Here is a 16055-nt window from a genome sequence, read left to right as displayed (position 1 = left end):
TCTGATGTTCAAGTATAGGAAATTGGGTACTTAGGTTTTTATATTGATTGTAATTTTTCGTGGAAACGCCACAGTGATGTTGTCGTTTCAATTTTTTTTTTAACCCAAAGAGTTTTATTGCTTTTATACCATGCTTGGATTCATCCATATGCATCGTATGCCTGTATGTTATGGGCAAGCAATTTTTATGTGAATTTTAAACGTGTTCAGACTCTAAAATGAAGCAATGTGTCTTATTAGTGGGTATGTTGAAGGTATGCATAGCACTTCAGCTTGCTTCAATAAGTTGCAATTATTGAATGTAGGACAGCTACGGGACTACTAAATAGGCATTTTGCCTATCAGTGTGGGAATAATGTTAGTCCAGAGGTTTTTTGGGATTATTTTAGTGACATTAGGTCTTTACACCATTATGAAACTGTCATGCTAGTGACTTCATTGTTCCAAATAGAAGTGGCACCAGTGTCGGCTTCCATGCTAGATTTACAGGACCTAATGTGTGGAACTCTGTTCCTGAGAGCATTAGGGTGGTTGAGTACCTGGGTTTATTTAAAAATAAATTAAAAAAATATTTGTTAGGTCAGGGTTCATAGTTTTTTTTTTATTAATTAATATTTGTTGTTCCTTTGTTTATAGTTAATTAATAGTTAGTAGATGAGTTGTATGTAGCCACCCAATCGCAAGTGTTTTTTTTTTGTATCTTTGTTGGGGCAGGTATTGGATATACATTAGAAAAATATATAAACATATATATATATATATATATATATATATATATATATATATATATATATATATATATATATATATATATATATATATATATATATATATATATATATATATATATATATATATATATATATATATATATATATATATATATATATATATATATATATATATATATATATATATATATATATATATATATATATATATATTGTTTTTCCTGGTTCTGACCATTTTGAAAAATTGGTGAGTGTTACGAAGTGTCAGTTGCAGAGACCAAACAAAAAGAAAATAATGTCTTGATAATCTAATGTCTGTTATTCTACCCCTTTATGACAGTGCGTACCCACTAAGGCAATGAAAATGAAGAAACAGGAACCCCTTAAGCCATGGATAACGAGTGAAATATAGGAAGAAAGAAAGCGAAGGATTGAGTTTTAGCAAAGATATTTAGATGAAAAAAGTGATGGTTCGTATGAATTGTTCAAAACACTGCGCAATTTAGTGAACAAATTACGTCGCAAAGCCATGGCAAGAATATTATGATAGAAAGTTTTAAAATAGTAAAGGAAATATGAAAGAAACGTGAAAACTGATAAATCAAGTGACCTGTGGGAATACTGAAATTGGAGGGGATGAAGTAAAACTTGAAGGGTTCGCCCCTGATCATAAATCTGGAAGTGTAAATAAGTTTAGTAATTTGTTCTCTAATTTCGGTATTAAAGTGCAAAATAGTGTAAAAAATATTATCCTTTAATCTGTGTACAAGCGATTAACTGCTAAAAATAAAAAAAATCTCTGAAATCAAATTCTGAGGGAGAGGACGGCTTATCTCTTAGAGCGTTTAAGGCAATAATGCATGGTATTCTACCGTGTCTGCTTTTTATTATAAACCTATCACTTGAAAAGGACATTTCCCCTGATCAGCTTAAAGTTGCAAAAGTGATACCACTTCATAAAGATGGCCCTAAAAACGAAACTGAAAATTGGAGACCGATGTCGATCCTTCCATTGTTTTCAAAATTATTAGGAAAAGTTGAGTATAAACGTCTATATAGTTTCTAACAGGCGAATTATTTGCTGAGTGAGACCCAATCTGGAGTTCGCAAACGGTACTCGACGACGAATGCTTCGCAACAACTTGTGGAATCAATTAACAGTGGTAGGGACAGAGGTGGAATACTTTTGTCTATATTTGTAGATATTTGCAAAGCATTTAAAGAATTAATTTTCAAACGCTACTAAGCCAGATGGAGTCATTAGGTGTCCACCGAATGTGCTTAAAGTGGTTTGAAAGTTATCTCACAGGGACACCCCTCAAAGTAGCGTTGAATGATGTGAGCTCAGCAGCATTCCCAGTGACGTATGGAGTACCGCAAGGGTCAGTATTTGGTCCGTTGCTTTATCTCATCTATGTTGATCTCATGCGTCTTCATTTGAAAGAAGAATGTCTTATCTCGTTTGCTGATGATACCGTTTTAAATTTGTTTGTCTCATCTGTGAAGGACCTGACGAGAATTAAAAAAAAAAGTTTTTTTTTAACTCAAAGTAAGGAGCGACATTAAAACTTAAAACGAAAAGAAATTATTCGGTAAATGAAAGGGGCTGTCCCCAGCTCAACGCCTTGCTCTTTACGCTAAAGTTTGACTCTTTATCACAACTGTATTTTTTTAAAACGATAAAAAACTTTAGCGTAAAGAGCGAAGCGTCGAGGAGGGGACAGCACCTTTCATATACGGAATACTTTCTGTTCGTTTTAAGTTCTAATGTTGCTCCTTACTTTCAGTTAAAAAAAGCTTGTTTTTTTCTTTAATTTCTGATCGTTTTTAAATGCTGGGAAATCTGACGCTTCCTTCATAGCAATGTCCCTTCCCCCATGAAAATTTTCTCCATGGAAAGATCCTCCCAAGTAACCCCCTCACCCCTCCACTACCAAAAAATCCCCCCTGAAAACATCTGTATACTTCCCAATAACCAATACTGAGCCTTTCCCCCGGGGACTGTGGGGGATTTGTCATCGTCAAAGAAATAGTTATTATATTTTTAAAACATGCTGAACAAAACGGCTATCTCAAAATTTTTATCGGGTGACTTTGGGAAAATGAGCGTTGAAGGGGGAATAGTTGCCCTCCATTTTTTTGGGTCACTTAAAAAGGGCACTATAACTTTTAATTTCCGTTCAAACGAGCCATCTCGCGATATTCTAGGACCACTGGGTCGATAAGATCACCCTTGAAAAAAAAAAAATAATAATAAATAAACACGCGTCCGTGATCTTTCTTCTGGCAAAAAATACAAAATTCCACGTTTTTGCAGCTAGGAGCTTGGAACCTTTACAGTAGAGTTTTCTGGTACGCTGAATATGAGTGTGTGATTTTCATTATGGTTCTATGACTTTTAGGGGTTGTTTCTCCCTTTTTCGAAAATAAGGCGAACTTTGACAGGCACATAACTTTTGATGGGTATGACTAAACTTGATGAAACTTATATATTTGGACTCAGCATAAAAATTTGATTCTTTTGATGTATCTATTGGTATCAAAATTTGTATCCATTTTTTAGAGTCTCGATTACTACTGAGTCGGGTCACTCCTTAATTACAGTTCATTACCACGAACTTTTTAAAGAAAATTTCGCATTGGAAAGGCTGGAGATTTTAACTTCATTAGATCTATTGGTTGTAAATGTTCGCAAGACATTTTTAATGACGTTCTGTAGATTTGCTACACCTCTGGATGTGTCTGGCCAGGTAACTTCAAGGGGTAATTCAGTTCAACAAGTTGATCATCTCCCCTACCTTGGTTTTTATCCTGATTGCCATCTGGTATACAAATATCACAGTGACGCAATTCCATCAAAATTGGCCGTATGGTAGGCCTAATTCGACGTCTGGAGCACTTTGTCCCTCAAAGGATACTTCTAACTATATATTATTCGTTGATTTATCCATACATTTCCTACGGTTGCCTCTTATGGAGCACTAACTTCTTATGCAACTATAGAAGAGTGCAAGTTGTACAAAATAAAGCCGTTAGAACAATCGGTTGGTACGTCCAGGATGTAAGTGACACCTGTGCTAATTTTAGGTCCCTGAAGCTCCTTAATATAGGTCAGATATGAGATAACCAAGCTGCAGTATTTATGTTTCAGTGTATGAATGGCTTAACCGCTGATATTATTAAGAATTTTTACCAAATTAATATCGACCTCCAGAATTATGGATGTAGGCAAAGTGATAATATAGTTGTAGATTCGCGTTCTGATACCAGGTCTTCATTTCAAGGGGTTTCACATAGGGGTTTATTTATCTATGTTTTTCATATATATAGGTTATAGTTTATATAATTTTGGCTTATTTATAATAGTTTTAATTGAACAGTTAAGGTTTAAGTAAATAGTCGGGTTAATAGGTAAATAGTTACGTGGACTTTCGCGTGACCGTAAATTTTCATAGTTTTCTCCAGCTCGAAAGTGTTGTTTAATTTATTTATTTGTTTGCAAATGAGGAATAAAAAACTTATGAACTTAATTCAACGCCTCAAAAAGAAAGGTGATAAGAGTGAATGTTGAAATTATAGAGGCATTAGCTTGGATTCTGTAGGAAGCAAATTACATAGTATGATGAAACTTTTTATACTTTCAGATGCTAAGTTTTAAGAGAAAAACAGTGTGGTTTTAAGAAGGGGAAAGGATCCATCGACCAATTTTTAACACTTAGATTAATAATTGAGAACTGCCTGAGTTATCGCCTTCCTTTAGTCCCCCGTTTTAAAGATTATGAGTGATAGTGTAATTCAGGCGATGAAGGAGTTTAGTGAAGATTCTATCTTTGTATGGTATGCCAAATAATACATCAAAGTGATAAGTACAATTTGCAAGAATAGCAATGCTGCAGTTAAGGTAGGGAATGAGGTTAGTAGTTGGTTTCGCATTGAATCGGGAGTTAAGCAGAGTTGCTTTCCCAATTGATGTAGATTACTTTGATTGACTTTGCCACAAGGAGCACAGCAGCAGCTATTGGAGAACATTAAATCAAATGGAGAATTAAAACATGCCTAGACTCAGATTATGCTGATGATTTGAGCTTGTTAGGTCAAAATGTATACAAAGGAATGAATTTTTGGAGGTTTTGAGATTTCAGGGTGCAAGAATAGGTTTGAAACTAAATGTAAAGAAGGCGAAGTCACTAATACTGGGAATATGTTAAGTTGACGAGGTGATGCTGGGTAACGAGAAGATCCATCAAGTAGACAGCTTCCCTTACCTAGGTAGTTTTATTAGTAAACACGGCTGGTGCAGTAAAGATGTAAAAAGTAGAAAAGCTATGGCCTATGTTTTTTTATAGTTGAAAAAAGATTGGAAGAACATGAAGATAAGTATGCAAACCAAGATTAGAATATTGGAGGCTACAGTAATCACAGTGGTCAAATACGGTTCTCATACATTTTATCAAGACCGAGGAGAATTGGCTACATGTTTTGTCTAAGGATTGCTTTGGGTACCCGTCTGACTGAACGAATTTCAAACAGTAAGTTGTATGAAAAATGTGGTTCAATCCCGCTTTCTAGGGCTAATTAGAGAAAGGGTGAGATGTTTTGGACACACTCTGTGGATTAAAGATGACAGATTGCCTAAGATCGTCTTTGTCGGCCGACCATCCAGGACTAAACGAAAAGCAGCTTGTTTCCGAGTGGGGTGGGAGGATGTCGTAAAGAAGGATTTAAGAAAAATTCGAACTTCTTGGGGGGTGCAAAGAAGAGGTTTTAAATAGATCAGGATGGAGTGGGAGCATACGTAGCCATATTGGCCTCAGGCGACTTTGTGCTGAAGTGAGTTGTTTTAGTAGCAGTAGTAGTCAATGGAGTAATAGAAAAAAATCTAATCAAAGAAACAGAAATTTCATCGACGTTCCACAGTACTTAAAATGTATAATTTTTCGCTCTTTCATTTCATCAAAACATCGAACATAGAATGTGTGACTTTGAAATATAGTGCAAACCTCTGGTGACTCTTGGTGGAGCACATACTTCTAATTTTCTTTTTTTGATTTAGCTATGAGCCCTCTGATATAGGCTATTTCTATAATTTAGGGTCTTTATCCCAAAACAGTATTTATCCATTTCAGAGAAGAAAAACTTAAGAGTAAAATTGAGTGCGACTATCCTTTACTGTCACTTCAACCTCCCTCACGAATAGAGGACGCTATACTCTCGGAGAAAGATTAGTTTGAAATCTCCCAAAAATGTATTTATTCCTTCATCCTCGATCTTATGAATATCCCCAAAAGAAAGGATAGGAGGGGAATTTCAGTAAATGTAAAACTATACCAAGTGTTAGAGCTAGAAATGAGTGAATAAGACGAAAATGTTCCACAACGCACTGAGAAGCTAAATTTGTAACATGAAATTCTCAAATGCCTCGCTTTTTACCAGGACCTGAAACAGTTCCAGTTTCAGGTCCTGTTTAAATTTCACCTCCTGTTTAAGTTACAGCTTAAACAGTTCCTGTTTAAGCTCTACCAAAAACATTACAATTTTACCGCGTTCTCAAGATTTATTAGTAAATATTCAATAAATGACCCAGAAATTCTTATTTCAAAACTGATTGAAAAAGGTAAAACGAAAATTGCAGGTCGCCCATGGTTTTGGTTTCTGATTTGATTTAGTTCTACTTTGTTGATTTTGTTTACTCATTCTTGCCTCGTATCAGGATACAATTTATTAATGTTGTCACAACTGCTTAAATTGAAATTGACCATTTTTTGGTTTTGCCTTGTTTCTTTTCTATGCTTCATTCTTAGTTCTATTTTTGAAGACAGGTTTTCATTTAAAATAATTAATTGATGTTTTAAATAAAAGAGTAAATTCTTGAATAGGAAGAAATCTGTCACCCCCGTAAAACCTCTGTTCTTTACCTTAAATTCTAGTTTTTAATATGATGGTTCGAAACTTAAAAGCTAACGTTTCTCTTCATAAACTACCGGATCTACAGCAACAGGGGAGCTGTCGCCCCCTGAAAAAACTGAATTGCACAATCAGTCTAGTTATATCCCGAAAACAAAGTGAGGTTATATCCAGTTGTCATATTAGTCTGAATGCCATCTCGCGGACAGTTTGGAAAGTTTATATGAGAACTCTTCTTTAAAGTTTTCGGTTATCCCTCCCCCCTTCTCCCTAAAATTGGCCTGCAGCCTTCTACCCTAATAATTATTATGCAAATATGGACTATTATAGAAGTATATTACTCCTGAGGAAATATTCTATGACTGTTAGTTTATATATGGCGATACTCTAAGTACAACTGGGTAAAGAGACAAACCTTGAAAGCAGAGACCCAAGATCTGTCCGAAGAGATTCCTTCTCGGGTTCCTTTTTAACAGAGGGTGATGTTACGGGTGTTTCCTCTTCACCTTCTTCTGCTGATTCAGAACCTGAGTCGGAAGACTCCCCCGAGCTACTCTCGGATTCCTTCGAGGCCTCTACTGAAGGAGTACCGGCCTGGCCTACAAAAAAATTGTAATTTAAAGAAAAGATTTATGCATGATGACTAAAAATAAATCTGTTTATGCTCTATTTGTATATAAAATTTTCTTTTTATAAGTGAAAAAAAATTCTAGTTTAAATCCAGAGGAAAAATTAAATTTTTCAAAATAAGCCTAGTTAGGTAGGGAGATCTGGTAATTTTTTCCTAGCGGCCAAAAACATAAACACTGAAAGATGTTAGAAACTAATAAGGATAAACTACTTGAAACTCAAAGATAATTATAACGTAAACAGGTCTAACCTGTCAAAAAATAGTTTGTGGCAGCAGACTATAGGTAAAGAGCAATGAAAATAAAATCGGGGGCCCCGAGGAAACATAATTTCATACGGGGATACTTTCAGAAACAGTTTCTTTTTAACGAATGTCTTGAAACGTATATACCCATTATATATTAAATAAAAATAAAAACAAGTTTTTTTTAACTGAAAGTAAGGAGCGACATTAAAACTTAAAACGAACAGAAATTATTCTGTATGTGAAAGGGGCTGTCCCCTCCTCAACGCCTCGCTCTTTACGCTAATTGTTTTTATTGTTTTAAAAAATAAAGTTGTGATTCAGAGTCAAACTTTAACGTAAAAAGTGAGGCGTTGAGGAGGGGACCGCCTCTTTCATATGCGGAATAATTTCTGTTCATTTTAAGTTTTAATGTCGCTCCTTACTTTCAGTTAAAAAAAACTAGTTTTTTTTAATTTAATTTCTGAACGTTTTTGAATTAATGCAGCTTTGATTTTGGCTCACCGTACGTGAATAATTAAAACGAAATTTGCATATTATCTTTACTCTTTTTGGCTAAATGGCTTTCTCGAAATTTTGTTCTGACTTAACTTACGAATTAACTTGCGTAACGAATTTCTATATTCGTATGTTTTTATTACGTATATTAGGGAATTCGCCCCCTAGTCAATACCTCGCTCTTTACGCTAAAGTTCAAATTTTGTTTGAATCACAAAACCCTGAATCTTAAAGGCCGGTTAATTAGAATAGATAACTCTTTTGAAAGTACTAAAAAAAACTTTAGCGTAAAGAGCGAGGTATTGACTAGGGGGAGAACCCCCTCATAAACATAATCATTTCTGTTCGTTTTACGTTTTAATGTTGCTGTTTACTTTCAGGTGCTCCTTACTTTCAGCTTTTATTTAATTTCTGATCGTTTTTTAAAAAATGCTGGGAAATCCGGCGCCCCCTTCATAGAAATGTCCCTTCCCCCAAGTAAACATGCTGCATGGACAGATTCTCCCCCGTAAACCCTCCTCCGACCCCCCCCCCACCAGAAAAAATTCCTCCTGAAAACGCCTGTATACTTCCCAATAACCAATACTATATGTAGACAATGGGCAAAGTTTATAACTTGTAGCCCTTCTCCCGGGAACTGTGGGGGATTAAGTCATCCTAAAAGACAAATTAATTTGATTTTTGATTATGCTGAACAAAATGGCTATCTCAAAATTTTGATTGGGTGACTTCGGGAAAAAAATGAGCATAGGAGGGGCCAAGTTGCCCTCCAATTCTTTTGGTCACTTAAAAAGAGCACAAGGACTGTTAATTTCCATTCGAATGAGTCCTCTCATGATATTCTAGGTCTACTGGATCGATAAGATCACCCCCGGGGAAAAAAACAAAAAAAAAACAAATAAACACACATCCGTGATCTTTCTTCTGGCAAAAAATATAAAAGTCCACAACTTTGCAGATATGAGCTTGAAACTTCTGTAGTAGGGTTCTCTGATACGCTGAATCTGATGGTGTGATTTTCATTAAACGTCTATGTCTTTTAGGGGTTGTTCCCCCTTTTTTTGATAATAAGGCAAATATTCTCAGGCGCGTAACTTTTGATGGGTGAGACTAAACTTGATGTAACTTATATATTTGAAATCAGCATAAAAATCTGATTTTTTTTATGTATCTGTTGGTATCAAATTGTTTACCGTTTTTTTAGAGTTTCAGCTTACTATAGCGCAATAGCGCTGCCTAAGTAAAGAACGATGTTGGGACAATGTATTGTTTATTTCTTGGTCTTAGACCACGGCACTTCGTATCGAAGAAGTTGTCGTAGAAACTTCGAAAACGATTCATTCGATTGGAAATTGAAATGGCTAGTGCCCTTTTTAACGTTCGAAAGTGATTGGAGGGCACCTAGGGGCCCCCCCCCCCCCCCGCCCATTGTTCCACCAAACACATCCAATCAAAATTTTGTGATGGCCATTTTGTTCAGTGTAGTTGATTTCGAGATAGAAAATATGTTTTTGAGGAGGACACTCCCCCACAACCTTCAGGGCTAGGGTTTTAAGTTATGCCCAGGGGGCATATAAGAACGATGTTGGCACAATGTATTATTTATTTTTTTTCGGTTTAGAACAGGGCACTTCGTATCGAAAAAGTTGTCGTAGAAACTTCGAAAAGGGCTCATTCAATTGGAAATTGGAGTGGCTTGTGCCCTTTTTAATAGTCGAAAGTGACTGGAAGGCAACTAACACCCCTTCCACGCCCACTGTTTCCCGACAAACATCCAATCAAAATTTTGAGAGAGCTATTTTGTTCAGCATAGTTGATTTCCAGATAGAAATTATGTTTTTCAGGAGGACACTTTCCCACAGCCTTCAGGGCAAGCGTTGTAAGTTATGCCCTGGGGGCATGTAAGGTTTTTATAGAAGGAGTTGTCGTAGAAACTTAAAAAAAGGCTCATTCGATTGGAAATTCAAATGGCTAGTGCCCTTTTTCATTGTCGACAGCGATTGGAGGACAACTATCCCCCTCTCACGCCCACTTTGTCCCCAAACAGATCCAAATCAAAACTTTGCGATAGCCTTTTTATTCAACGTAGTTTTAAGTTCTAGACATTCAGTCTTTGAGGATGACACCCCCCCTACAGCCCTCAGGGCAAGCGTTGTAATTTATTCCCTAGGGGCATATAAGGTTTTTAAAGAACGCGTTGTCGTAGAAACTTCAAAAAGGGCTCATTCGATTGGAAATTGAAATGGCTAGTGTCCTTTTTAATAGTTGAAAGTGATTGAAAGGCATCTAGTACCCCTTCCACACCCACTATTCCCCAAACACATCCAATTAAAATCTTGAGATAGCCATTTTATTCCACGCAGTTTAAATTTCAGGAAATTATACCTTTCAGCAGGACACTCCCCCACAGTCTTCAGTACAGGGGTTATAAGTTATGCCCTGGGGGCATATAAGGTTTTTGTTGAAATCTTTGTCGTAGAAACTTGAAAAAGGGCTCGTTCGATTGGAAATTCAAAGGGTTAGTGCTCTTTTTAATAGTCAAAAGTGATTTGAGGGCAACTAAACCCCCTCTCACGCCCACCTTTTCCCCTAACACATCCAATCAAAATTTTTAGATAATCATTTTATTCAAAGTAGTTGAAAGTTTTAGAAATTAGGTCTTTAAGGATGACAACCCCTCATCCCCACAACCCTTAAGGCAAGGGTTGTAAGTTATGCCCTGGGGGTATATAAGGTTTTTATTGAAAGGGTTGTCATAGAAACTTCAGAAGGGCTCATTCAATTGGAAATTGAAAGGCCTAGTTCCTTTTTTATTAGTTGAAAGTGATTGGAGAGCGACTAACGCCCCTCTCAAGCCCACCATTTCCCCAAACACATCCAATCAAAATTTTGAGATATCCATTTTGTTCAACGTAGTTGAAAGTTCTGGAAATTAGGTCTTTTAGGAAGATAACCCCCTAAGAGCCCTCAGTGCAAGGTTTGTAAGTTATACCCTGGGGGCATATAAGGTTTATATAGAAAGTTGTTGTAGAAATTTCAAAAAGAACTCATTTGATTTGAAATTGAAATTGCCCTTTTTAATAGTCAAAAGTGAGTGGAGAGTAATTAACCCCCCTCTCACGTCCACCATTTCCCTAAGAACATTCAATCAAAGTTTATAGACAGCCATTTTGTTCAACGTTGCTGAAAGTTCTGGAAATTATGTATTTAAGGATGACAGAGCCCCTAGGGCGAAGGTTGTAAGTTATGCCCTGGGGCATATAAGGTTTTTATAGATAGAGTTGTCGTAAAAACTTCAAAAGAGTCTCATTCAATTTGAAATTGAAAGGCCTAGTGCCCTTTTTAATAGTCGAATGTGATTGGAGGGTAACTAACCCCTCTCTCACGCCCACCATTCCCCCAAACATATCCAAATAAAATTTTCAGATAGCCATTTTGTTCAACGTAGTAGAAAGTTCTGGAAATTAGGTCTTTGAGGATGATAACCACCCTAACAGCCCTTAGGGTAAGGATTTTTAATTTATGCCTTGGGGTTATATAAGGTGTTTTTAGAAAGCGTTGTCGTAGAAACTCAAAAAGGACTCATTCGATTTTCAAAAGAAACTCATTCAAAAGAATTCAAAACGAGCAGAAATTAACATAAGTTGGGCCGAAAACCCCTATGCCTTCCCAAGGCCAGAACATAATTTGCACTTTACTGAAAAAAATACAAATGAATGTGCATTGTCAGTTTAATATACATATACTGATATTTAGTACTCAAAATGTTAATATTATTAGATTTATTTAAGCAATAAAAGTAAAAACATTTATATTTTTTTCAGTAAAGTGCAAATTATGTTCCTGGCCTTGGGAAGGCATAGGGATTTTGAGCCCAAATTATATTAATTTCTGATGGTTTTGAGTTTGACTCGGTTATTTATTGTAATTTCTGTTCGTTTTGGGTTTCATTTATTTATCGATGCTGATTTGTGGTAGTTTCACGCTTGGTAGATTATTTGATTTGATTTTTGCTCATTTTTGTTTAATGGAGTTCTTTACTTTTCTTTGAAAAACTTATTTTGTGGAAAAAGTGTTTTTAATTAATCCAAAAAAGAAATGAACGATTTTCTAAAACATGGGACCCTAAAAAGAGCTAAAATCTCTTTTCCGAATGGCTTGAAAACAAATTGTTATGTCCCTGGACATCCATAGTGTGAAAAAAAACTTTGGGCTCAGGGCATAGGTCCCTGAAAGTAGGCTCAAAATAGACCCAAAAACTTTATTTTCCAACTCGCTTGAAACTTTCAGAGATCACTCCTTTTGCCAAGAGGACCTTAGTTTAGTTGGAAGATATATGGCTGTTAGAAAATCCATTAATGGACCACCAATTTTTGGGCTCGAATCAGTGCAAGAAACTTTCACCTCTAAGTGCCTAATTAGGTCGAAGAGGACCTAATGTGAAAAAGAAATTAAGTTGGGGCATTTCCCTCAAAATGGCGTCCCCAAAAAGGATCAAATTTATTCGATTGACTCGATACTTACATACTCATGTCCTTCGTCCAAATAGACCCAAATACAACAAAAAATTGAAGAGAAATGTTTGTATCCCTATTAAAATTGGGTTTTCTTGTCACCTTAAAGCATAAATCTGCAAGATGCGGGGCCAATTGAAACCTAATGTATTTAAAAAAAGGCTTGAAAACTCTTCCCAAAGATAAGGCTCAAAAAAGGTTAAAATGTCTTACCAATTGGCTTGAGAGAAACTATTATCTTTAGGCCCTAGGCCAAGGACCCAATGCACAAGGAAAAAAGCACCGATTCAACCAAAAAATTGAGTCCAACAAATGGTAAACAGATTTTTCGTGTATTTTGAAAATTCCATCTGCAGGTCGCTTGGCCAGAAGCATCCGAATGCACAGAGGAAAGAATCAATGCTTTTCAAGGAAGTGAACCCCAAAAATAAAAAAAGAAAAAAATGTTTTCTGAACGGCTGGAAAACGATATCCACAAGTCCTTGAGCCAGTAGGATCTTAATGCAGAAAAAAATAGGTTGGAGGTACGGGCCCCCAAAAATGAGATGAAAAAAAGGAAAACAATTATTTCGCGTCAGCTTAAAAATTTACGGGTTCTCCCCTGGACGAAAGGAACCTGAGCAGAATTGGACCAGAGAAAGGAACAAAACACTTTTTTTTCCGAATGGCTTGAAACACGGTCAGTAGGCTTCTTGGCAAAAGGACACTAGTAGAAAACAATATTTTAGATTTGAGATACGAGTCCCTTGAAGAAGGACAAGAAAGGTTTTCCAATATGGTTAAAACTTTCATCTTTAAATTTTTGGCCCATGGAAACTCCAATTGGATAAAAAAGAACCAAATTAAAATTCGTTTTAACCCCCAATTAAGCCCCGAATGATTGAAAAATAATCTTTCCTTAGCAAAAAAGGAGACAATGTTCAAAATTTAGGCGGGGAACATGGACTAAAAAGCGGAAAATTTAGGCCTGTTTTTTCCTTGAAACTTAAATCCATACGTCCTTGGGTCAAGGGTAACCCTCTACGAATTTTCAACTGCAATTATTCAAAAACTGGATTACAAAATGGGTAAAATAGCTTTTTTTTCGAACAGCTTGTAACCTACATCCATCATTGCAACGGCTACGAGATTATTAATTTACAAAGAGACCTTTATTTTTGGGACAAAAGGCTTACCAAAAATGAGGCCGAATAATCGGAGCAGGATCTTATTTTTCGGTCAGCTTGAAACTTACATTCGTAAGTCCTTGGTGCAAAGAGACTAATACAAAAAAAAAACTTGTTTGCCAGAAAATAGACCAAAAAACTTTTTTCTGATCGACCAGTACCAAGAGCAATTTTAGTACAAGATTTAGAATGTTTTTTAACATCCCAGACGAAAAGGCTAAAAGATTCATGAGCCCACAAAATTGTTATATTAATTTATATAATTTACTTATTAGATTAATTTATTTCTATTCATTTTACGTTTTAATAAAATAAAAAGGCAATTTTTCTAAAATAAAATTAGAGAGCAAGAATAAAACTTAAAACGAACATTACTCACCCTGCATTTCAGGGGAGCTACATATTCCCCTTAACTCCACTCTTTATGTTAAAGTTTTACTAGTAACTTTAGTGGAAGCATTTGAAGTGCAACAAAAGTAGCCAGTTAATAGTTGCATGTATTTTACTTGTCAACTAGCTTCCAGAATATTTAAACACAAATTTTTTTCAGAAATATTTAAGAAAATTTCGAACTTTAGCAGAAACAGCAGAGGGTTGAGGGTTTTACAGCCTTCCACAGACAGACTAATTTCTGTTACGACAACAAAGATGCTTCTGCAAGGTTTTAGCACCCCTACAAGGGCATAGAGATGGACAGAAAAACAAATAATCTCGAAATATCCAAAATTTCAATAAAAAAAAATTATCTACAGGCTACCTTTATAGACCAGCCTTATTATCCAAAATTATTTTGTTATCCTATCATTCTTTAAGTTAAATGCTTTGACTGTTTGAAGCAAATGTTTTCAGCATTACAGCACACAATTTCTTTCTTTAGAAAAGCATTAAAAAGGATAATGTTAGAAACAAATTTTCTTGTCCAATTAAAAACTTAAAATGGATAATGTTAGATACAAATTTTCTTCTCCAAAAGTCTATCACTATAGAGCGGAATAACTGCAATAGAGGGCGGTTGTTCTGAAGTTTCATTTAATTTTAAGCATCGTTATTAACTTGATAAATTTTAAATAATAAACTTTAAAAATAGCCTCGAGGAAACTTGGAAAACAGAAAACAGAATTGTATTTACCTAAAAAACGCGACTGAAATGGAGCTCTGGTCGCTGCAGAACTTGTTCCAGTTGTGTTGGTTGAGCCAAGCCGAGACGATGGGACACCACAAGCAGATGCTTGTGGAGTTTTATCCCCGTAACGAGACCGAGAATATTCAGTCTCCGTGTCAGAAGTATTTCTAGACACCGATGATAATGGTGGTATACTTACATTCTTTTTACTATTATTAGCAAGGAATCGACTCCTCAATTCATCTGTTGAAAAAGCAGCACCTGCAGAAAGGTAATGCATTAATAAAGGACAATGTTTACATATAGTAATAAGCAAAATGTACAGGTCTCCCTGATTCTTGGGCGTATTTTAAAGGTGTTAAAGCTAGTCTGCAGCAATGGATTATCAGGCATTGATTAGAGAGTCAAGCGGTATTCATCAGTCTCCATATTTTCAGTCTCTCTCTGGTGTCCTCAAATTGTTTAAATTTAGACAAGTCTGATAGTGGCACTGCAATAAACGGATCAAAATATCACTTGATTCACCGATTGACGCTTAATAATCCATTACGGTACTGAAAGTGAGCTGGATTTTTTTTTTTTTTTTAATGGATAAAGGAGATATAAAAGGGAAGCTTGAAAATATTGACCTTACAAAAGCTGTTATACATTCTCTCTACGGTAAGTTGTTTAATACTATTAAGCGACTTAATACTAAACTGGTTCACCTCTACTGTATTCTTAAAATCGCATCATTATACAGGCATTGCATTCCTCCCTGCATAAAATCCACGTGATATTTTTCACCTCCACTTCTGTATGGGAAATTTAAAAGACATTATCATTTCCATATGTCAAGCAGGAAGAAAAATCACCGTCACAAACTAATTTTTTTTTTACTCAAGGGGTCTAAAACGATTTAGGGGTGTTTCTCAAATTACAAAGATTTGTCTCAGCTTCAATTATTCCGAGAAGATTGTAACCAAAGTTCTAATAAGAAACTGATGATACTGATGTATTTACTGTTTTTTTTTATCAATTCTGTAGGTTCTTGAATTGGTTGCTGTAATTTAAATGACATTAAAGGCATTTTTGAAAAAGCTAAGATTTATAACACGAGATGGTTTGTGCAATCTATTTTTCAGTATTTTGTTTGGTTTTAACGATAGAAGTCTTTTTCTAGTCCCTTTTGTAATGACGATTACTAATAATTTTTCTTACATCATTGTATATGTAAATAGTCAAATATAAATCTTAAGATTATCA

General features: G+C 35.5%; 1 protein-coding gene across 1 annotated transcript in view; it reads right to left on the bottom strand.

The window, feature by feature from the left end:
• LOC148951260 (uncharacterized) overlaps positions 1-16055 on the bottom strand; it is a 191279-nt gene that overhangs the window by 55101 nt on the left and 120123 nt on the right. The window contains exons 11-12 of the mRNA XM_089091043.1: positions 14817-15071; positions 7051-7234 (exon numbers count right to left, since the gene is read on the bottom strand). Of these exons, the coding sequence (XP_088947169.1) occupies positions 7051-7234; positions 14817-15071 (439 nt within the window). The remainder of the gene's footprint in view (positions 1-7050; positions 7235-14816; positions 15072-16055) is intronic.

The sequence above is a fragment of the Artemia sp. Qi Xiang Cuo genome, chromosome 6, assembly GCF_049724085.1.
Source record: "Artemia sp. Qi Xiang Cuo chromosome 6, ASM4972408v1, whole genome shotgun sequence".
NCBI classification, from domain to species: domain Eukaryota; kingdom Metazoa; phylum Arthropoda; class Branchiopoda; order Anostraca; family Artemiidae; genus Artemia; species Artemia sp. Qi Xiang Cuo.
This window is presented reverse-complemented; position numbering and strand designations above follow the sequence as displayed.